We start from the raw sequence: 22,050 nt of genomic DNA, 5'->3' as shown, positions 1-22,050 counted from the left end.
GCTCCGAGGGCCATGGGCTGCAGGGGAAAGGAGCAGGGAGGGGTCTCCAGCCTGCAGGGTTGCGGGCGGGGGTGCCAGTCAGCTCCCCTTGACTCTAAGGCTGGGGCGATCCAGGACGGGTGCCCTGCACCGAGCTTGCCCCAGGATGAGACGACTCCCAGCTCCACCCCCTCCCCCAAAAAGGCTTCCAGCCCCTCCCGCCCACATCACTGCTCCCCTGGACTCCTCCCCCCCACAGCCCCATCTCATCCTCCTGTCGTAGGAAGCCTCCGGCCCTCCAGGCTCTGAACCCAAAGCAATGCGGGGGGGGCTGCCTCTGGACCCTGCTGAGCATCCCGTGCCTCCCCTGCCTCTGTGCCACCCAAAGGTGCAGATCTCCCCACCCCCTGGGGCATCCTGGCCATGTCTCCGAGCAAGCACAGGAAGCTGGGGCTGCTGTCCAAGAATCAGAAGTGGATGGGAAAAGAAGGGACCCTGCATCTGCCTGGGCTGGCTCTCTGCCCCCACCCCGCCGGGGGCTGGCTGGACCCCCACACCACTAGCCAGCACGGCCCCTCCCTCCCTGCTGCCAGGTTGGTCTATTTCTAAACCCTTTCGCTTTTCTCCTGCTCAATTCCTGTCAGTTCTGAACCTTCCACCCCACCCCACTAGCCCCCCAAACCTCCTATCCCAGCAGCCCCAACTCCAAGAGCCCCCCTAAGCTCCTCTGCCCAATGTCCCCCAGACTCCCCCACAGCCACCAAGCCCACAAGCCTGGGAGGCAGCAGATGAAGGCTGGGATGGGGGACCCCCATCACCACCCCAACTCCTCCCCCATGGAGGAGATGCCACAAGCTGGCTCCAGCAGACAAAGAACCGGGGGGGGGAGGAACACTCGTGTGCCCCCTCCGCCAAGCAGGGAGAGGGGACCAGGATGGGGGGGGAGGAGGGCAAGACCCCCAGCTGCTCTCACCTGGCCCCCTCAAATACACACAGGGCCTGCCCCACCACCCCATAGCCTCGGGAAACAGTTCAGCCCCAGCAGGGGGGCACTGGAGCTGGGGGGCGGGGAGGGGGGAGCAGGGAAGAGCCATTAGATGATCTGGCTACGTGGGCTTCTTTCCTGCACCCCTAGTTACCAGCTGCCCCCCCCTTCCAGTAGTCTCCTGGAAGCATCCAGACAGGGCAAGGCACAGGCTGGTGTTCTGGTGGGGGGCACGATGCTAACAAGCCCAAGGGGGATGGGGGGTGGGGAGAGGCAGTGGGGCTGGCTCCAGATTGGACTGTGGCTGCCAACTCCTCCCCTCTCTCCCATGTCACTCCCCCCCCCCCACAATCAGAGACAAAACCAGGAGCCATTGTGGTCTGGGCACCGCTCCAGGCCCAGGCGGCTGCAAGGTGCAGGGGGAACAGATGGCTGAGCTTGGCGAGTGCTTGTGCCAGGCAGTGGGGGGGGTTCCCCCCCCACACTCACACAGGACCTCCCCCCCCCACCGCCCCGCCCAACCCCTGGAGCCCAGCCTTCACTTCCCCTCCCACCAACCATCAGCAGGCAGCCAGGAGGCCTTCGCTGGCGCTGCCCGTGAATCACCATCAGGACAAGCACAGACACCTCCCCAGCGGGGGGGGGGGAACCTGCCTGTGTCCTGGCAGGCCCTGGGGGAGGTGCCCAGGATGGGGGGGGCAGGGCTCCCCCAGGACCGGCCTGCCCAGGTGACTCTTGGCACCGCCGATAAGAGACACGGGAGCCAGGCAGCAGCAGCGTGAAACGTGACCAGGCCAGGCCGGGCAAGCCCTGCGCGGACCGTGCCGGCCTGGGCACCCTCTCCTTCCCAAGGACGCGGAGCCATGGGAGAGGACACAGGCCCCTCAGCGCCCTCCCTAGCACGGAGCCACAAAGATGGAGATGCCGGAGGTGTCCCATCAAACAGGGCCGGGCAGCAGCCCCTGGCCCGATGCCACACCAGGAGTCACACGCTGTGCCCGTCCCCCACTTGCCCAGGAACCCCCCCCTCGTTTGCCACAGCTGCACCAGAGCAGCTCATGCTTCCCAGGGACAATTTGCACAAGCATTTTCAGTGTGCGTGTGTGGGGACGGGATTGATTTATTTATTGCTGACCCCACCCGGAAACTTTGCTTTCCCGTGAAAATATTTCCCCACGGGCAGATTCACCCCTTCACCCCAGCCCCCAGAGCTGCTGTGGGTCAAAACTTTTCTGTGCAAGGCTTTCACTAGGCCAGTGTCTCACACCCTGTCCTGCTGCTGCTTGGTTCCAATGCCTCCTCCTCAGTTCTGCCCCTCGCCCCAGCTCCCCCTTACCCCAAACCCCCTGGGCATCCTGCCCCCAGACCCAGACTCCCTGCTGGGGAAATCTGACCCCACCGGCACCTCCAGGGAGCAAAGGGCTTTCACTGGTCCCAGGATTATCTCCCTGCTGGGCAGCACATGGCTCTGGGACCCCAGCACCATTAGCCCATGCCCCCCGGCGACTCCAGGAAACGCTCCCCCCGCAGATTCCCTCTCACAGTGCGGAGGTCGAGGCTAACAAGGTCGCAAGTTGTCAAGCAGCAGCAGAGGCCAAGGGAGGAAGCTTCCAGCATCACTCACCAGTCAATACGAAACAGCTGGAGAGAGGGGATCAGCTGAGACCGTGGTGCCCCCCTACCCGGCACTTCAGCCCCCGCTGGCCCAGGCTAGCCAGACACTGCGGGGAGCCGCCTGCACAGTGTGCCCGGGAACGAGAAGATACAGCCAGGCCTGGGCTTCGCTCCAGCTGCCACTGACCCTCTGCTCTGGCCTCCCCCTGCCACCCAGCGGGACCAGAGTGCTTTGCAAACTCCAGAACAGGCAATGGGCACCACCCAGCTAGACAGCCTGGCCCAGCAAGAGCCCTACAGCCTCCGGACTAGGCCCCTAGCACACACTGACCCACGGTTCCCACTTTAACCCCCTAACCTGGGAACCAGGCAAATGTTCTCCCAGCTGTGCAAGTGGGGAAACTGAGGCAGGGAGGCACAGCAACTCCCAAGGTGGCCGAGCTGATGGTAGAACCCAGGAGTCCTGACTTCCCGCAACCCTGTTGTAACTACTAGATCCTCTTCCTCCCCCTGAGCCAGGGACAGAACCTAGGAGTCCTAGTTCCCAGCCCCTCCCCCCAAACCTCTATTACCCCGTGACCCCTCGTTCCATATTCATTGCCAGCCTGAGTGCAGGAGGCTGGGGAGGACACCCTCCAATAGGAGAACCCCTAAGAGGAGCATCCCAGATGACCATCACAGAGAGACCCCCAAGTGCAGGCAGCAGCCAGGCCATGACAGGAGGGAGGGTCCCCCACACCCATCCCTGGGGGCTGGGCAAAGCACAGGCCAGGGAACAATCCTGCCCCAGAGCCCATGGGGCAGGGAGTGGGGGAACAGGCCAGATGGGGCTTTACCAGCTGCATCCCAGGCCCTGCACCCCCCTCCCAGGGCATCACAAGCCCCAAACTCCCCCAGGCACCTCTTTGCAGCTCCCCCACCCCACCAGCTGCGTCACAAGCTCCACCCCCCACACGCAGACACTTTGCACCTCCCAACACCCCCCCAGCTATGTTCCAAGCCCCAGACCCTGCGGGGCCCCACTTTGCACCCGCAACCCTCCGGCTGCATCACAAATCCCGCCCCCTTTGCAGGCCCCCCCCCGTGTCACAAGCCCCAAATACCCCCCCAACCGCGTCACAAGCCCCAGATCCCACTCTCCACCCCCCCTCAACTGCGTCACAAGCCCCAAACACCTCCCCCCCCCATAGAGTTGCACAAAGTTTGTCCCAGCATCCAACGCCCCCTTCACCTGGGGAGGGCAGAGCTCCGGGACCCGCCCCCCCCCGCGCTCCAGGCAGCCGGATCGGGGGATCCCCACCCGGGGGGGGACAGGCAGGGCCCATCCGGCTCGTGCTGCCTTTGGGACCTAGGAGGCTGCACGCAGCAGCTGGCTGGAAGGGGGGGGGCAGGATGGGTTCAGCTGGGGACCCCCCCGATGCACCGCGCGCGCCTTACCTGGGCGGGGGGGTCCCGGGGCTCCGCGGCTCCGGTGCCGCCTCTGCCGGGCTCTGGCTGGGAGCAGGTGGCTGCGAGAGCCCGGGCGGGCGCTGATGTCACCGGCGGGCGCAGCCTCCTCCCAGCCCGGCCCCGTGCAGGAGGCAGCCGGATGAATTATTTAAAGGTGCAGGAGCCATTTGCAGCCGGAGAGGGGCGAGCCCCAGCCCTGGGGGGGAATGGGGGGGGAGCGCGGCCGCCCCTTCCCCCACCGGGCCCGATTTGCAAGAGGGGGCGGTGGCTACAGGCCGTAATGAGGGCCCCCCCCAGTGCATGGGATGCCGTGGCGGACGTGCACTGTAATGGCCCCCCCAATGCAGCATGACCCGTGTGCATCGTAATGCCCCCCCCATGCACAGTGACCCACGTGCATCCTAATGGGCCCCCAATGCAGCATTACCCGTGTGCATCGTAATGCCCCCCCGTGCACAGTGACCCACATGCATCGTAATGGGCCCCCCCAATGCACCATGACCCACGTGCATTGTAATGTGCTCCCCCAATGCAACATGACCCATGTGCATCATAATGGGCCCCCCGTGCACAGTGACCCACGTGCATCCTAATGGGCCCCCCAATGCAGCATGACCCATGTGCATCGTAATGCCCCCCCATGCACAGTGACCCACGTGCATTGTAATGTGCTCCCCCAATGCAGCATGTCCCGTGTGCATCGTAATGCCCCCCCCATGCACAGTGACCCACGTGCATCGTAATAGGGCCCCCCAATGCACCCATGACCCATGTGCATTGTAATGTGCCCCCCCAATGCAACATAACCCATGTGCATCATAATGGGCCCCCCGTGCACAGTGACCCATGTGCATCCTAATAGGCCCCCCAATGCAGCATGACCCATGTGCATTGTAATGCCCCCCCATGCACAGTGACCCACGTGCATCCTAATGGGCCCCCCAATGCAGCATGACCCGTGTGCATCATAATGCCCCCCCATGCACAGTGACCCACGTGCATCGTAATGCCCCACCATGTACAGTGACCCACGTGTATCGTAATGGGCCCCACAATGCAGCATGACCCGTGTGCATCGTAATGCCCCCCATGCACAGTGACCCACGTGCATCCTAATGGGCCCCCCAGTGCAGCATGACACGTGTGCATCATAATGCCCCCCCATGCACAGTGACCCACGTGCATCGTAATGCCCCCCCCATGCACAGTGACCCACGTGTATCGTAATGGGCCCCGCAATGCAGCATGACCCGTGTGCATCGTAATGCCCCCCCCATGCACAGTGACCCACGTGCATCGTAATGGGCCCCCCAATGCACCCATGACCCATGTGCATTGTAATGTGCCCCCCCAATGCAACATGACCCGTGTGCATCATAATGGGCCCCCCGTGCACCATGACCCACATACATTGTAATGTGCCCCCCCCATGCAACATGACCCGTATGCATCACTATGGGCCCCCCATGCACCATGACCCGTGTGCATCGTAATGGACCCCTCATGCACCATGACCCACATGCATTGTGATGGCCCCCCTCCCCAATGCACCATGACCCAGGTGCATCATAATGGGGCCCGGCCCCCCGATGCCTGTTTGCTCACCATCTGATGCCCAGGGCACTATGCCACATGCCCCCTATCATGACACACGCACACCCCACACACCAGGCACAGGGTAAAAAGTGGGTGCTGGGGGAAGCCCCACAGAGCCACACCTTGCTGGACCCCCCTGAGAATGGATTTAGGGGTTAAAAAAATCCCTTCCCCACCCGGCCTCTAGCCCATGTTCTTTAGCCCAGGGTTGGAAGCAGCCACAACCTCTTCCCAGCTCCCCCCACAGTGCCAGGGGAGCCCACCCCAGCCAGGGCTTTCCCCAGCGGGGCTGGGATCGTAGGGTTAGGCCCTTGTCCCCTTTCACATCCTACCCAGCAGCAAGCGTGGGCAGAACTTTGGGTGAAGCCAGCTCACCCTGCCGCAAACGAATGCCCCAGGAATTCAATAGGAGGCGCTCTGCCCTCAGCGTCGGCATCGCCTCAGTCCCCAGTGAGCTGGTAGGGGGCGCTGTGCTGCTGGGGCCACTAGAGATCCCGAGTGCTCTTGCGCGTGAACATCCTGCCTGCACTCCACCAATGGAGGGGTTAATCAGCCGGAGAAGGAGGTCTTCACTTCCTGTCCCAAATGGAGCATGTTGCTGAGAAGCTGCTAAACAGCTGCCAAGCTCCACCCAAGAGGCAGCTGCATTTCAGGCCTGGGGGAGCAATCTTTGTATGACCTGCTGCCGGGCTCCATCTCCAAGTGGTGTGACCTCCCCACATATAAACAGCTGCTTCGTCCTGCCCCAGAGGGGGCTGCATTTCAGTGACAGGTGATCTCCAGTCTAGCTACGTTGCAAAGCATCCTGGGAATTTTCTTCTGAAGCCTGGGCTTGGTCAGGCACTGCAAATGCAGGTGAATGCTTTCCGATCCCTTCGCCACTGCGGTAAATCTCGTGCCTGGGGAAGGGGAGAAAAGCCCCCCACCTCCGGCCTGTTATGAAGCAGCTGAGTGGCTCGCCGGAGCCCTCCTGCCCCACTGCATGGGGTACCACTAAGGCTTTGCCCCATGGACAGGGCGGCTAAGTAGCCAGTCTCTGCCCATGGCGGATGGGGAGGTAGAGTGTTTTTTTGCAGGGGTCAAATCTACACATGGTCCTGGGGCGCTGGCAGCTTTATGGCACCTGAAGCTGCCAGGCAAAGGTGGCCCCCAGGCCTGCGAGAGAAATGAAAAGGGCAGGGAGATCTGGGACTGGGCACCCCCCTGGTTGGAGAGGCGTGAGACCCCTGCTGCAAGCCTCATCTGAGTGGGTTCCCTGCTTCCCTCCCTGGCATGCTCAGCCTGACGCTCCCCTGGAGCCCTCTGCATGAAGGGGGTCAGTGTTCCCCACGCAGCCCCCAGCACTGGGCTCCTCGGTCAGCACAGCCAGCAGACCCTCGAGAAGCGCTTTTCCCCAGCCCCCTTCCCGTGCTCCTGTGCCTGGCCTTTGGCTGGCTGATTGCACGGGGTGGGACTGGCGACGGCTGGCACCGAGCAGCCGCCCGGGGCTCCCTGGCACATGGGCCAAACCTGTCGGACTCTGAGCCGTGGGGAGAGGCCGCCTCCCTCCCTGCTGTGTGCTCGGGCCAGCCTGGGACCCCGCAACCCCGCAGGAGACTGCAGAGCGCCCCACGGCGCTTGTTCCCCACCTCGGCCCCGATGGGAGAGCCAGGCTGGTGGGATTTTCAGCCCCCCTAATGCTTCTCCCTGCATCTGCACCCCCCCCAGGCATTGCATCCCCAGTCGGGGGGGAGTCCATCTCCATGCTGTACTAACCCCAGGGGAGCAGGGCAGGAAGGGGGGGGGCACTGGGGAATTTCCCCTTGCAAGGAGCCAGGATTTCCCGGGGCAGGTGGGTCTGGGACCTTGGTCCTAACTCATTTCCCCCCTCAGGGGGCTGGGGGGGGCACCTCCCCTTCGCCAACAGATCAGGCCCTTCTCTGACCCCAGACCAGGCCCCTCTCCCAGCCAAGGGCCTGGCCTGGATTCAGTGCCAAGTGGGGCATGAAAATCTGACACCCCCCCCCATCCCAGAGGCCTCCCCCTTGTGAGGCTCCCGGCCCCTCTGCTCTCGCTAGGGGGAGCCCCGAGCCCAGCCCAGCCACACAAAAGGCCCAGCTGCTCTGGGGATGGTTATTAAAGCCAAGAGGCAGCTGAGCAAATGGCTCTTTTGTGTTTTCAAAATGGTGCAAGAGACAGGAGGCCTGAGTGGGAGGGGGCTGCTGGGCACCCCCACGATGAGGGGCCCTGGAGGGGAGGGATCTGGGGTGCCCTCCCACACAGAGTGGGCTTCATTCGCGCTGCGAGGCCACGTGTTAACCCGCCAGAGAGCAGCTCCCTGGGATCTTGGCTGAATCCCGCATCTGTTTGCCCCGCCCCGGCCAGCGCTGCCCTCTCCCTCCAGGCCCAGGGATGCTCAGCCAGCGGGTGCTTCTCCCCTGCCAGGCCCCAGCAGCTTCAGCCCCACACCCAGCGCTGCAGGGCAGGGCCTGCGAGAGGGGAGGCTGGGTCTAGGGCTAAGTGGTCAGTGGGGCCTTTTAAAATCAGCCCCCAATAATACAGACCTCCCCTGCCAACACTGACCACCCCATGCCCCCCCTTAACAAGGCCAGTGCCGGGCTCACTGGAGGCCCCCTGCACGGCTTGGGCCAGACTCACCTATGGTGCAAAGGGGCCCAGCCTGCTCCTAGCTGCCCCCCACCCTGCTGGATTATAGATGCTGACAGAAGAGCGATTTGGAAACATCCTGCCTCCCCCAGCCTGGCACCATGCACCGTCCAGCTCCCTCCAGCCCCTTCCCCTCCGCGCTCGTCCAACGGCTCCGCTTCCCCGGCAGGTGCCCGCAGCGCTGGAGCCTGGCAGGGAGGAAGGGAAAGGAGCTGGGACAGCCAGCAGCGGGATGAGACCCCCACAGGGAGGGCACAGGGTTGGCTTCAGGGGCAGAGCACTTCAGAGATGCTCCATTGATACATGGCTGGGGGGTCCGTGTGCCCTGAGGCCCAAGGGCTCAGCTCAATCCAACAGCTCTTCTCATCAGGCAGGCCGGGGGCTCTCTTGACCACCCCATAATTGTGTGAGGCAGATGGATAGGGTCTTCGGCTCCTGTTGGACCATTGCTGGCAGTGGCTTAAACAGCTGCCACGTTCCAATCGAGAGGTGGCTGCATTTCAGTTGCCTTTGTATTGTTGTAGCACCCAGGCATCCCAGTCACAGACCGAGGCCCCCTTATGCCAAGTGCTGCACAGATACCAGGGGTCTGGACTGGCTTGACTCCAACCTAGTAGTAGGTTCCTAACCCTAACCCTCGGGCAGGAAGCTCTACCCATAGCAACCCTAACCCTAGCTCCCAAGAGCCCTACCCATAGGAACCCTAACCCTTGAGCAGGAAGCTCTACCCATAGCAACCCTAACCCTAGCTCCAAGTGCCCTACCCATAGGAACCCTAACCCTAGGGCGGGAAGCCCTACCCATAGCAACCCTAACCCTAGCTCCCAAGAGCTCTACGCATAGGAACCCTAACCCTAGGGCGTGACACACTACGCACAGGACCATTAACCCGATCTCCAAGTGCCCTACCCATAGGAATCCTAAGCCTAGGACAGGAAGGCCAACCCATAGGAACCCTAACCCTAGCTCCAAAGTGCCCTACCCATAGGAACCCTAGTTGAGGGGCAGACGTGGGTTCTAAGCCCAGCTCTGTCACTAAACCAGCTTAATCACTTCCCCTGCCCAGCCTTGTCTCAGCTCCTTGGGGCAGGGAGAGTCTCGGCAGCTGTACAGTACCTGGGGGCCCTGAGCTGTTAGGACCCAGAGATGCAGCTACAGACCCATGGGCTCTGTGGAGGTAAGATGCTGGAGGAAACACAGAGGGGCAAAAGGGAAACACCCCCGTTATATATATACACAAACCCAGCCCATGAGCTCTCTTCCTGCTGCTGTGGGTGGAATATCCTTTCCCCAGTCCACAAATAGTAGTGAGTAACTAGACAAGGCAGCCAGCTGGGAGGTGCATCCCCCCAGCCTCCCCCTCCTCTTGCATGGGGTGCAGTGGGTGTTCATGCTGGGACCCAGACACGCAGGAGTTAACGATGCCAGCAGCCCCCGCCTGCAGGTACAGCTGAGCAACCCCCTGCTTCTCCCTCCTGGGCTCTGCTCTGGCACATCTTCTGCACCACTTCCCACAAGCCTGCTGCTGCGTCATCGCCCATCTGCCTGCGATGCCATATTAAGCAGGCACTAGTGCCAGGCTGGGGCTTTCAGCGCAGAGGGGGAATGGTGTCAAGGACTGGGCATGGAGTCATGGCAGTGCCAGTTGCCGGCATTCAGGAATCTCGCTGTCCTGGGGAGGTGATGAGCATATTGGGAAGCAGACAGGGCTGGATACTGGCCCCTCAGCCAGTGGCCTCCACCTCTTAAAGCCAGGCCTGGCCAAGCCCTATGGTTACAAACCAAGAGAAACGGGCTCATCCCAAGAGACCACCTGCCCTTGGGAACAGAACAGCGCTGCCCGAGGGGGGAGGCTGGCTCAGCCTGGCCCAGCGTAGCAAGAACTATTTCAGAGCCAACCTGCTTCGTTCTCTGCTACCCCAGAAGCATCCGGCAAGCTGCTCTGCTGCAAACATCTGCAGCAAGGAGGCTCTGAAATCTCAGGCCCTCCCTCCTCGCCTTCCCCAGCCATCAGGGGACCGAGTTTGGCCGACCCCCCACCCGCTAATTAACCGTGGGCAGGAGCTGGGCACTATAGCGTCTCCGCTGGGGGGTGATGTCAGCACCAACCAGGGACCAGCCAGGAGCGACAGCAGCTCCAGTTCGGAGACGAATGACTCAGCAGTGCTAGATTCCTTGCGGCCGCCAGGCCCCACGCAGCAGCCAGGCTGGGACAAGCTGTATCACAGGCCGCCGGGAGCCAAGGGGAGGGAAGGAGGCAGCCCAGGCCCAATGATCAGCTGGTTTGGAAGCTACTTGCACCATTTACTAGCCCTGTAAGTTACGCTGACACCCCTGGAATCCCCCCCACACAGTGATTCAACTGTCACCCCCCATCCAGAACTCCACCCCATGCAGATCCTCCCCCCAGTGACAACAGCCCTGCTTCATGTTTTAGACGGATGTTTTATTGGAAACTTTAAATATACTCTGCAGACACGACACGACACCCAGCTGGGGAACTGGGTAGGGATGTGGTGGGGGAGAGGCACGACGGAGCCAGTGGCTCATGAGTGCTCCTCGGCCAGCTTGTCCGCCTTCGCCACAGCCTCCTCGATGGGGCCCACCATGTAGAAGGCCTGTTCCGGCAAGTGGTCATAGGCACCTGCGCACAAGGGGCAGCAGTGAGGAGGGGGACCCAGCTTCCCTGCACCCCAGGGACTCCCCACAAGGGAGCAGCAAACACCAGGGATTTTACACAGCTGGGGAAGGTCCCTGCAGCTTCACGGGAATCATCTCACAGAGGGGGGGCTGCTCTCTCTCCCCCCGAGCCTGATGAAGCTGCAGCCCACCAAGCAAGTCTCTGCCAGGCAGCCCACCAAGATGGCCATGGACCTCAGTGACCTGCTGGCAGCATCAGGAGATGTGGGCCCAGCCTCCCAGCTGGCAGCAGAGGGGAGTCTCCATGGGCCACAGCCATCATCCCCCCACTGCCAGGGCTGGGTGAGCTGAAGAGTCAATAAGCCCCACCCTCAGCACCTCACCTGCCAGGATCTCCTGGAAGCCCTTGATAGTTTCCTTCAGAGGGACCAGCTTGCCCAAGTGGCCAGTGAAGACCTCAGCCACCTGGAACGGCTGGGACAGGAAGCGCTGGATCTTGCGGGCGCGAGCTACTGTCAGCTTGTCCTCCTCCGACAGCTCATCCATCCCCAGGATAGCAATGATGTCCTGGAGGGATTTGTAGTCCTGGAGAGAGAGACAAGTGCTGCAGGGCCATCGACAGGCTGGCAGAGCTGCCCGCTCCTCAGCAGCTAACTGGGGCTCCCTTCGATGCGCAGACCCCACAGCCTGTATCCTAGAGCATCCCCTGACAGTCCAGCCCAGGGGCACTGAACAGGGGACCTTGAGGTCCTTTCCAGCCCTTTGCAGAGTACCCAAGCGCCCCCCAGTGTGTGCTCCTCCCTGCTGTATCGAGCCCCAGAGGCCTGGTCCAGCTAACAGCAGGGACCCTCCCACAGCAGTCACGTCCTAACCACTGGGCCTTCGTTGCTCTTGCACCTGACCCCATGCAGCTCTCACCTGTAGGATCTTCTGCACCCCTCGGGCCACGTCGTAGTGCTCCGGCCCCACGATGTTGGGATCCATGATGCGGGAGGTGGAGTCCAGAGGATCGACAGCAGGGTAGATGCCCAGCTCAGCAATGGCGCGCGACAACACTGTCGTGGCATCCAAATGGGCAAATGTGGTGGCAGGGGCAGGGTCAGTCAAGTCATCAGCTGGCACGTAGATCGCCTAGGCAACAAGGGAGATGCCAATGATGTCATGGTACAGCCAGCACGATGGCAAACGTCTCAATGAGCCAGGAGAGGCCGGTGTGGCTGAGCGGGCACTGACCGGCCACTCCCCAGAACACAGGCGCCGGTTACCTGCACGGAGGTGATGGAGCCCTTGCGGGTGGTGGTGATCCTCTCCTGCATGGTACCCATGTCAGTTGCCAGGGTGGGCTGGTACCCGACAGCTGAGGGGATTCTGCCAAGCAGGGCAGAGACCTGAAAGGAAGCAGGGTCGGGTCAGGCGGAGGCTGCAGAGACAGATGGCCTTGCCCAAACGGGAGCCTGTCACATGGATTGGATGAGGCGGGGCAGTTCCATGGTAAGCCCAAGAAGGGCCATCTGGAGCTACAGGGACAGTTCCTCCTCCCCCCACTGCCTTTTTGCTGGTGGCCAGCGTTCCCCAGCTCACCCCATTGGCCAGGTGACCATGGCTCCCTGGTGCTGGCCTGTCACCGTACCTCAGAGCCAGCCTGCGTGAACCGGAAGATGTTGTCTATGAAGAGCAGCACGTCCTGGCCCTCCTGGTCCCTGAAGTACTCTGCCACGGTCAGCCCTGTCAGCGCAACTCTTGCACGGGCGCCTGGGGGCTCGTTCATCTGCCCGTAAACCAGGGCGACCTGCAGCACAAGGGAGGCCAGTGTGTTACCGGGACAGCCGGGGCTGCTCACCAGGCCCCACCCATTAATCTCCATGGGGCTGTTCCAGGAGCACCAGCCCCAGCTCTGCCCCCAAGGACCACGCATTTCCCCAGTGGGGCTGAGCCAGAGGCTCTTTGTTTGGCCAGTCACACAGCACTGCTCAGGGTACGCTGCACAGACCCCAGGGTTCGGCTTTCACTCCTGGGCCGATACAGCAGAGCAGCTCGACCCCCAGGGATCTTAACCAGAGGCACCGCCTCACCTTGGAGGTTGTGTCCTTCAGGTTGATGACCCCCGACTCGATCATTTCATGGTACAAGTCGTTCCCTTCGCGGGTTCGCTCCCCGACGCCGGCGAACACCGAGTAGCCACCGTGGGCTTTTGCCACATTGTTGATCAGCTCCATGATCAGCACGGTCTTGCCCACACCGGCGCCCCCGAACAGACCTGGGCGAGGGGGGAGCAGGTGCAATTGGTTAGCTCAATAACACCCCAACAAGCAGCTGCTGTGCCATGAGACTCTCCCTGCCCCCACCCCTTTCCTTCTCAGAGCATCAATAGTGGCTTCAGCAAACTCAGAAGAACGAAAGTCATCAGGTTACTCATCAGCGAAGGAAACAGGGCGCGTTAGCAAGGGCAGGAACGGGCACTACTTCTAAACTCACCAAGCTCCTACTCAGCCCCCACAGTAACAAAGGCTCAGGGTGGCTTCCTAAGCTCTAAAAGGGAGTCCAGCTCCATGAACCATGTGCTGACCCCGCCCTCCCTCCCCCACATAGCCCCTTTGATCTGCAACATACCGATTTTGCCACCCTTGGCGTACGGTGCCAGCAGGTCCACCACCTTGATGCCGGTGACCAGGATCTCTTGCTCTACGCTCATCTCAACAAACTCTGGGGCTTCAGCGTGGATAGCAGCAAACCTGCAAGACAGGGGCCCAAGGAAGCACGTCAGCTTGCAGAAGGTGGATGGCATTCAAGGCCTGCTAGGGCACACCCTGCCACAGGCAGACGACCACAACTGGAGGAAACACAACGGGCCGTTGGGGGCTCTCTTTTTGAGGACAGTTCTTAGCAAAGGTTCAGTGCCACCTCACTGCTTCTCTGCATTTGTAGCGCACCTAGGCAATGGGGACCCACGCTGGCTGGATTCAAGGCACCATTGAAATCGACGGATAAAAGTTACTGAGCTGGGAGAAGACACCTGATGTTCAGTTTAGCTGCCATACAAGTCCCAGTAGCACCACAGAGATGCCACTGCAAACTCACAGCCATTTAAGGTGGCCCAGAGGGTCTGCAACAATACCCACCCCCCATTCTCTCATGCAGTCCCAAGGGACCTGCAGCCCAGCCGCTTTCAGTTTGGATTTGCAGGGCCTTGCTCCTTCTCCCCCGCCCTACGAGACTGGAGAGTTTGCACTTACTGTTTGGTCGTTATGGGGCCTCTCTCGTCGATGGGCTCCCCAATCACATTCATGATTCTACCAAGGGTCTCGGGGCCTACAGGGATTCTGATTGGGGCCCCGGAGTCCAGCACTTTCTGTCCTCTCACCAAGCCTTCAGTACCATCCATGGCGATGGTACGAACCGTGTTCTCACCTGCCAGGGCAAGGGAAAGGAGCATTACATGGATGCTACATAAAGGCTATCACAGGTAACAAGACAGTTGCTGTCCTGACTGACCACAGCAAGCACAGTGGTGCCTCATGTGGTGTGGGGGTGGGGGTATCTCCTAACTTAGCAAGGCGGACAGTTTCAGGGACACCTAGCGGTTAGGGTACTAACCTGGGAGAGCTACATTCAGCTCCCAGCTCTGACACGTGTGTCACCTTGGGCAAGTCGCTTCGCCTCTGGTACTGGAGGCTGCAGAAGTACCCAAGGTGGAAGGGACATCAGAGCAGGTGACATGCACAGGAGTCCCTGGGAACAGCTTTCACTGCACCCCCCGCTGTAGCCTCTCCCTAGGCAGAGCCAGGCCAGCGGCCATTTGAAGCCTGCTCCTTCTCAGATCACAGTAGCGGCTTCAGCAGGCTCAGAAGAACGAAAGTCATCACGCTGGATCATCAGCGAAGGAGGGAGGCTTCAGCCCTGTGCCAGTTACAGACCCGGAGGGGGTGCCGCTTACCCAGGTGCTGAGCCACTTCGAGCACCAGCCTGGTGTCCCTGCCCTGCACCTCAAGGGCGTTCAGGATCGGGGGCAGCCCCTCGTCGAACTGGACGTCCACCACGGCGCCGATGACAGCCACGATGCGGCCCGTGGTAACCCCGGCCTTGGCGGCGGGGGCCGCCTGCGCCGCGTAGTCCCGGCCTGGGAGAGGGCAGAGGAGGCGAGAGTCAAGGTCAGACGCTGGGGCAGGGGACAGGCGGCGATGCCCCTGCCGGGGCTTTGGGGGAAACAAGCGCTGGTCAGAGGGGACTGGGCCCCAGGGGAGGAAAGACCCCGGCAGCCTGCCCGCGCCCCCCGCTCCCAGGCCACGTCTGGGCTCCCCGGGCCGGGGGAGGCCGATCTCCCTCCAGGCCGCCCTGTCCCGGGTCAGTCCCGGCCCGGGCCCGGTGCTGCAGCCCCCCCCCCCGGGATACCCATCCCCCACCCCCGGGGGCCGGCTCCGGCTCCGCTGCCTCCCCGCGACCCTTCCTCGCCGGTGCCCAGACGCCCTGGGGTCCCCCCCCCGCCCGGTTCCACCGCCCCCCCGTGCCCCGGCCCCTCCGGCCCGGCCCCAAGGGGACCCCCCCGCCCCGCCCCGGTTCCGCTCCCGGCCCCCCCCCGCACTCACGGGCCCCCCCGGCCCGGCCCCGCCCCGGTTCCGCTCCCGCCCCCCCGCACTCACGGGCCCCCCCGGCGGCCGCGCCGCGCAGCAGCAGGTCTCGGAGCGGCCCCGAGGCCCCGGCCGGGCCCAGCGCCCCGCGCCGCAGCAGGGGGGAGGCGGCGGCGGCCGAGCAGCGACCCACGAGCCCCAACATGGCGGCGCAGACTGAGCCCCGCTGCCCGCCCGCCCAAGACCTGCGCCGGGGGGCGGGGCCGCCGGGCCGCACGTGACCCCGGACAGCGCGCTCTGTTGGGCGGCGGGCCTGCCAGTCCTGCGTCCACGCGCTCTCGTTGGACAAGGCCCCTGCCCATCGCTCCTGGCTCGCCTCTTCCATTGGGCGGGAGCTCTGCCACTCAGGTGACGTTACCCCTTCCAGTTGGCCCGCGGGAGAGAGGAAACCCTCCGCTTTGCTTGAAGGGGATTGGCCGATAGGGCTAGAAGAGGCGGGCTCACTACTTAAGGGCGCAGGACCCAGGAAGGCGTGACCACGTGTCCTGTCTTGTCCTTGTCCTAGGGCTGGGCCAGGGCTGCTCTGGGGGGAGGGTGTATTCCTGACTCCTGCTCCCCCAGGCCTTTCGAGCCCCTGGAGCCAGCGTGGCCCCTGGGAGCGTCTACACCGAGCCAGGCCCTTGGCCTGGTTTTAAGCCAGACGGTCCATTTTCCCCTGGGTTTGACCCCTGTCCAGTACTGAGACAGAAACTACATGTGGGTTGGTCTGGGCCCACTTTGAAGAGTGTGAAGCTCCCTCCCCCCGGCGTGTAGGGTGACCAGACAGCAAGTGTGAAAAATCTGGACGGTGGGTGGGGGGTAATAGGAGACTATTATCAGACCCAAAAATTGGGACTGTCCCTATAAAATTGGGACATCTGAACCTTGCCCCAGACACTCCTGGGACGGAGCTGGGGTACGGGGTGTTACCTGATCCACCCTGCCTTGTAAACTCAGCCCTGTGGGAGCCGGGCTGGTTGAGTCCACACTGCGTTGTAAACCTGGCCTCACAACTGCTGGGATTTGAGCTGCATCAGCACTGCAGAATGACAGGGCTTGGACCAAAATTACAGCGGGACCCGAGCTCTGACCCATCCCCCAGCAGGGTCCTAGGATTCAGGTCCTGAATGCTTGTTGACCTGAGGCTGATTTGTGGGTTGACGGAATCTGAGCCAGCCCATGGATTTGTCCCAGGTCACACACACAATGAGGCCGTAGCACTGTTAGAAACAGAACCCGGGAGAACTGAATGTCAGCTCACCCAACACAGAGCTGGGAAGACAACCCACACGTCCTGGCTCCCATTTTCCCTCCACGAACCGTCTCATTCTCTGCCAAATCAACATCAGTGATGTATTAGTGCTCCGTTCCCACAGTCAGGGGTAGCACTGGCCCCACCTTACGCCACCATTTTAAGTCTGACGTAAAAAAAAAAAGAATCTTTCTGTAACCATGAAGCTTGAACAGAAACCATTGTTATTTGATCACTGTAGCAGTGACGTGCATGGCTCAGAACATGATGCTTTCTCCCTTCCAGTCTGTACTGACCTCACTGATCCGGTGCAGGGTTATGAGTTGCCTCACTAGCCTACCAGTGCCAGTGCCCAAAGCTAGAGGGCTGCCATGCCCTCCCCTTGCTCGGTGGCTAGTCCAAGCGTCCTGGCTAGAATCTCACTGGGATAGTAATCCTCAGCCTCTGCCCACCCATGACTCAGTACCCCTTCTCCCATCTAGCCACTAAGAAGGGTGGTTGCTTGCAACCCCCATGAGGATAACCCCTTCACTACGGTAATTACATTGTCTCCAATTTCATTTGGACACATTGTTCTCCAGCAATTCCTCTCTTAAACTTATGTGAACTGTTATAAACAGCTGCTGTGATCCACTCAGAGATGGCTGCATTTTAGAGCATGAGGGAGGAGTGAAGGTATCCCTGCGATCCATTCTCCCACTGGTTTCTAAAACATTTTGGCTCCACTCCCCTTGTGATGAAAAGTGCTATATAAGATATTCTCTGAGATACTAATAATCAGACATCCAAAATTTTCAGTAAGGAAGGTCTTAAGCAGGATGGTCAACAAAACAGGTATCTCTTAGGTTCTGTAATCTCAGAGCTGTCATACACAGGAATCTACCACTACCACACCAGCAAGACTCACAGATGAGTTATCTACACCTAGCTAAAGAGACTCCAGAAATGGGAAAGGATACACATGTAGGCACAAAAAGTTTTCCAAAACCTTTGAACAACACTGATGCATCACATCATTGAATAAGGCAGGCGGTGGATGTTTCTGAAGTCAGTAATTAGTATCCACATGCTATAGCAAAATCAAGAAGTGATCTGTCAATGTGACACCTTTTGATCAAGATAAACCCCAGATGGCTGCACACCAGTTAGGGTGACCAGACAGCAAGTGTGAAAAATCGGATGGGGATGGGGATGGGGGTAACAGGGAGATGGATAGCTCAATGGTTTGCACATTATCCTGCTAAACCCAGCGTTGTGAGTTCAATCCTTGAGGGGACCACTTAGGGATCTGGAGCAAAATCAGTACTTAGTTCTGCCTAGTGAAGGCAGGGGGCTAGACTCAATGACCTTTCAGGGTCCCTTCCAGCTCTATGAGATCAGTAATAGGAGTTGATATAAGAAAAAGACTCAAAAATCAGGACATCTGGTCACACTAACCCCAATGCACTTATATGATAGGAAGGCCAGCTAAAATAACCAGCCCTTAGAAGAGCTTACTTCACATCCCCAGCATGGAGGTAGTTTATTATTCCCCATTTTACAGCTGGGGCAACTGATGTGCTGAGAGACACTTTGCTAAGTGGCAGAGTACATCAATTTCAGTAGAAATCAGGTGTCCCCACTCCTGCCTTTTAACTATGAGATGCTCCCACAAGAAGCTCATTACCAAACTGGGGACCATAATTCTTACCAGCACCAATCCATATTAATTTTTATCAGGGTGTGCAGAATATCATATTATTAATTAATTTCAAGACATTTAAGCATTTTTTCAGTTATTTTTAATTTTTACAGTAGTGCAAAATTATGGATTTTAAACTTTTCATTGATTCTAAATGTAACGATAGTAGATGGTGAGAATCAAAAAGTTCAATCTTTATGATTAGAACATGTCAACATCACGTCAAAATATACAAAGCAGGTCTCCTTAAATCAAAAGCTGAGGTTCTCAAGAGCAGCATTTTCCTTACATTGCCTCTCTGTGAATTTCAATGATCAAGGGAAAAATGTCTTTTGCTGCTTTGTTGGCATGCAGCGAAACCAACATTTACCGATAAAAATCCAATTCTTCCAAGCCTAATTTTAGATGAACATCAAGGGCTTTAGAGTAAACAGAACGTTCATGAGATCCTTAACGCTGACCCCTGTGCATGAAATAAACACTAGAGCAGCCTGGAAAAACAATCTGCTTGTCTGAGATGATTATTCTGGAGGGATGAGCCGAATATTAGTTTTTTCATTATCCTTCATTGTGCTAAAGTAGAACAAAGATCTTGTGCCCAGACTGGTAATTTTCCTGGGAGTTTTACAAGGTTGGTAATTAAAAGATTTATTTATTAAACTCCTCTGGCTGCAGATTGATTCTCTTTGTCTATTGTTTAGCCTGCCCTGAAACGGGAAATGCAGCCACTTTGATAAACGGACCGAAAGGTAAGGCTGCTGTCACAGGAGCTTGTGCATTGTGCCTCTTTGTCCTCCGTTGACGTGTTATTTTGTAACTCGGTCAATCCTTACGCCTCCTCTAACAGTCCATTAAGCGAACTTTCTTCTGAGCGAGGCTGGCATAGCTATCAATAGATCCTGCTAAAGTGCAGAGCTAAAATTAGCACTGCCAGCCAGCATTTCGAGCCACCCTGCATTTCTGAAACAGGGATGCCTGTTCCACCCCCTAGGCCCAGGTACACTCACTCCACCACCACACACTTTGAGCAGAGACCAACAAGGAGCAGCACACACTGGAGCCAGTACTGAGCTGTCTTGTTATAGGAGATAAGCACAATGCAGGAAGGGCCGGAGTTGGAGCACACTGAACTCAATGGAATGAATCCTCAAGGCCATGGGCCCCCTCTAGCAATTGACAGTTTAAACTAGTCAGATGAGCACGAGTAACAGCCCACCAACTTGTTAAAAGTTATTTTGCCCCTTTTAGTCTCACTCTAGACTCGTGACTCAGCCTTGGCAGCGGGGTGGTTTATGTATCCCTAGGTACACAAACTGCTGTATCCTTTTTGTCTTCTCCCTCATGTTTACAGTAGGGCATGCGGTGTTTTCAAGCTGTGGGGGGCAGGGGACAATAGAAGGGCTTTATGAAGGATTTTGCATATGCCTGGAGCCTGATCACCACTGTTTCATATTTACCACCTCACAGAAAGAACTGCAGCGAGTACACACTCCCGTGGACTCACACTCAAGCTCCTACGGACTGAAAACAGCAGTTAATAGAATCTAAAATGAACTCTGTTACCATTAAACAGGTTATACCTCTCCTGGCATCCCCCCGCACCATCCATGACCTATACCTACCTGTCATCCCCTTTACCGGCCACAGTCAGCAGCTCACATCGCTCCGAGTTTACCTGGCCCAAGAGGACGCAGTCCCTTTGGAGGACTTTTGGGACACCCTTTTGGAAAGTAGAAAAAATCATCTCTGCCCGTTGTCACTTTGGTGCTTTCGTTCCCTCCCTCAGCCGTAAGTTCCTCAGAGGATAGACCACCACCACTCCGCTTGGTTTGCTTTGCACTCGCTTCTAGGAAGGGTGCAGCCCAGTATTTGCTAACCACAAACCAGATACTTGAGCATTATTCAGTGTAGCCACAGCTTGACCCGCTAGGACTCCCCGTAAACCAAGGCAAACCAATGCTAAAACCCGTACGGAGAGAGCTGAGTTCATCGGGGCAGTCAGACTCCACAAAAAACTTTCTACTGTAATCCAGGTTCCAGCTGTTAGGGGACCAAGGGCTGCAGTTCAAAACATACCCCCTCACCCCAGCATGCAGCTGCCAGTCTCCTGGGTCACGTGGCAGCACATACTGATGTAGGTTGGCACGACTAGCTTCAGTGCCTACCCCGAAGCGTCACCATTTGGACAGAGCGGTTCGACTGCCAGTGTTCATTCTGTTGTCTCTGGATCGGTGAATGGATCCTCTCCAGGTCAGCCTGGGGGTCCCCTTTGTTTTCCTGATGTGTCCTCACAGGGTTGGGGAGATCATATGGGGTCCCTGCAGGCCAAGGGTCTCCAGTTGTCTTAAGGCTCATATAAATATCAGGAAGTTAAGAGCAGTATATTTAGCCTGCTCAGCCTTCCTCCTCCACATCCTAGGAAAGAATTTATTAATTTGAACAGACAACTCTGGTGCTGCCTTTTACATAAACACACGCACAATTGACCTAACTTTGCCTGGAGACAACAAACTCCTCAATTCATCTGAGCGGCTTTTCCCATGACATGACTCAAATGGAGCTTCTATACGCAGCACTTGAGGCTCACCATTGCTCTCCTGTGAGCAGGGCTTGAATCCTTAACAAATGTGGCATTTGTCACTAACGTGGGATTCTCCCACACAACTAGGGCGGCAGGGGGCTGCTGGCAGGGCCTAAATCCCAGCACAAGGTATTGTTCCAGTACTGAGAGAAAAATTGGTCAAAAGTCCTAAAATGAAAACCTAGCACTAAGAACTACTTAAGGCCAACTACAACTAATTAACTAACTTCTAACAACAGGATATATACCCAGAGTGACAAGCTCTTCCCTCAAGTCTGGAATCGCTGACAACCATCACTGGCAGTAAGAAGGAACTGAAGAGGGTTGTGTGTGTGTGGGGGGGGGGGGGGGCGTACACTCCTTTTACATCAGCACACGTGGCAACAGAGGGTGCTCGGATCACCCCAGCGGGTACCACTACAGGAAAAACAGTCTCTGGCAACAGTGCTCGAGGCAGGCACCCATCTAGCACCCAAGGACCATTCACCCTCTCTGCATCTGCTCCCTTTCTCTAGATAGCCCAGTTCTTTTCCAGGCATTTTTATTTAATGCAGGGGTTTAGGCAATTGCCCTCAACTGGCAGTGACTCTGTTGAAGCAGGTAATTTGGTGCCTAAGTGAGACATAGGAGCTGGACTACAGCCAGCTATTACTAACAATATTTAGGACCCCTTTAAAAGGGAAGTTGCTTAAGTAGACATCCCTGATGAGCAGGGGGATACACTGCTTGAGACTACAGCAGCATATAGGGACAGTAACAGAACTATGACAAAACCTGAACAAGCAGGGTCAGGTCTTAGTATTAGTTGCATGAAGCCCAATTTATGTTGGGCCAGGAATAAGCCAGAGGGCTCCTGTTCTGCAGAAGGTACCAGGTGAAGCCGTAAGTGTTGAGCAATGTTCTTTGCTGTACCTATTGTCAGGTAGCAGCAGCTGGCATCAGTCCTACCTCCACAGTTCTATTAATGCTCTTGTACCCAGCACAAGCTTATTAACAAAGCAGAGGAGACTAGAACGATGCACA

The 22,050-nt window shown here is 58.4% G+C and overlaps 2 protein-coding genes and 2 non-coding genes across 4 annotated transcripts in view; all 4 read right to left on the bottom strand.

Annotated features, from left to right (window-relative positions):
* The window catches only part of BAZ2A (bromodomain adjacent to zinc finger domain 2A), a 34,112-nt gene extending 30,008 nt beyond the window's left edge, over positions 1-4,104 (bottom strand). Inside the window, exon 1 of the mRNA XM_050925579.1 lies at positions 4,016-4,104. The gene's annotated coding sequence lies outside the window, so the exon portion shown is untranslated. The remainder of the gene's footprint in view (positions 1-4,015) is intronic.
* Positions 4,105-10,694: 6,590 nt separating this feature from the next.
* On the bottom strand, positions 10,695-15,702 carry ATP5F1B (ATP synthase F1 subunit beta). The gene is made up of 10 exons (XM_050926044.1): positions 15,547-15,702; positions 14,844-15,026; positions 14,143-14,317; positions 13,520-13,641; positions 12,982-13,166; positions 12,540-12,698; positions 12,175-12,297; positions 11,828-12,040; positions 11,293-11,494; positions 10,695-10,913 (listed from the first exon to the last, which is right to left on the bottom strand). Exons 1-10 carry the CDS (start codon positions 15,677-15,679, stop codon positions 10,816-10,818), a joined length of 1,593 nt encoding a protein of 530 aa, XP_050782001.1. The 5' UTR covers positions 15,680-15,702; the 3' UTR covers positions 10,695-10,815.
* Positions 13,261-13,334, bottom strand: LOC127035787 (small nucleolar RNA SNORD59). Its single transcript, XR_007769946.1, has one exon. It is a non-coding gene; the product is annotated as a small nucleolar RNA SNORD59 (small nucleolar RNA).
* LOC127035789 (small nucleolar RNA SNORD59) lies at positions 14,718-14,791 on the bottom strand. Its single transcript, XR_007769947.1, has one exon. It is a non-coding gene; the product is annotated as a small nucleolar RNA SNORD59 (small nucleolar RNA).
* Positions 15,703-22,050: the final 6,348 nt, after the last annotated feature.

This window comes from Gopherus flavomarginatus, chromosome 16 (assembly GCF_025201925.1).
Source record: "Gopherus flavomarginatus isolate rGopFla2 chromosome 16, rGopFla2.mat.asm, whole genome shotgun sequence".
Lineage (NCBI taxonomy): Eukaryota > Metazoa > Chordata > Testudines > Testudinidae > Gopherus > Gopherus flavomarginatus.
The sequence above is the reverse complement of the archived record's forward strand: the minus strand, read 5'-3'. Positions and strand labels throughout refer to the sequence as shown.

Coding starts and splice junctions, on each gene's coding strand:
- ATP5F1B (XM_050926044.1), bottom strand. CDS start 15,679: ATGTTGGGGCTCGTGGGTCGCTGCTCGGCCGCCGCCGCCTCCCCCCTG. Junction 14,318..14,843: donor CGAAGTGGCTCAGCACCTGG/GTAAGCGGCACC, acceptor TTGCCCTGGCAG/GTGAGAACACGGTTCGTACC. Junction 11,495..11,827: donor GGGTGCAGAAGATCCTACAG/GTGAGAGCTGCA, acceptor CTCTCTCTCCAG/GACTACAAATCCCTCCAGGA.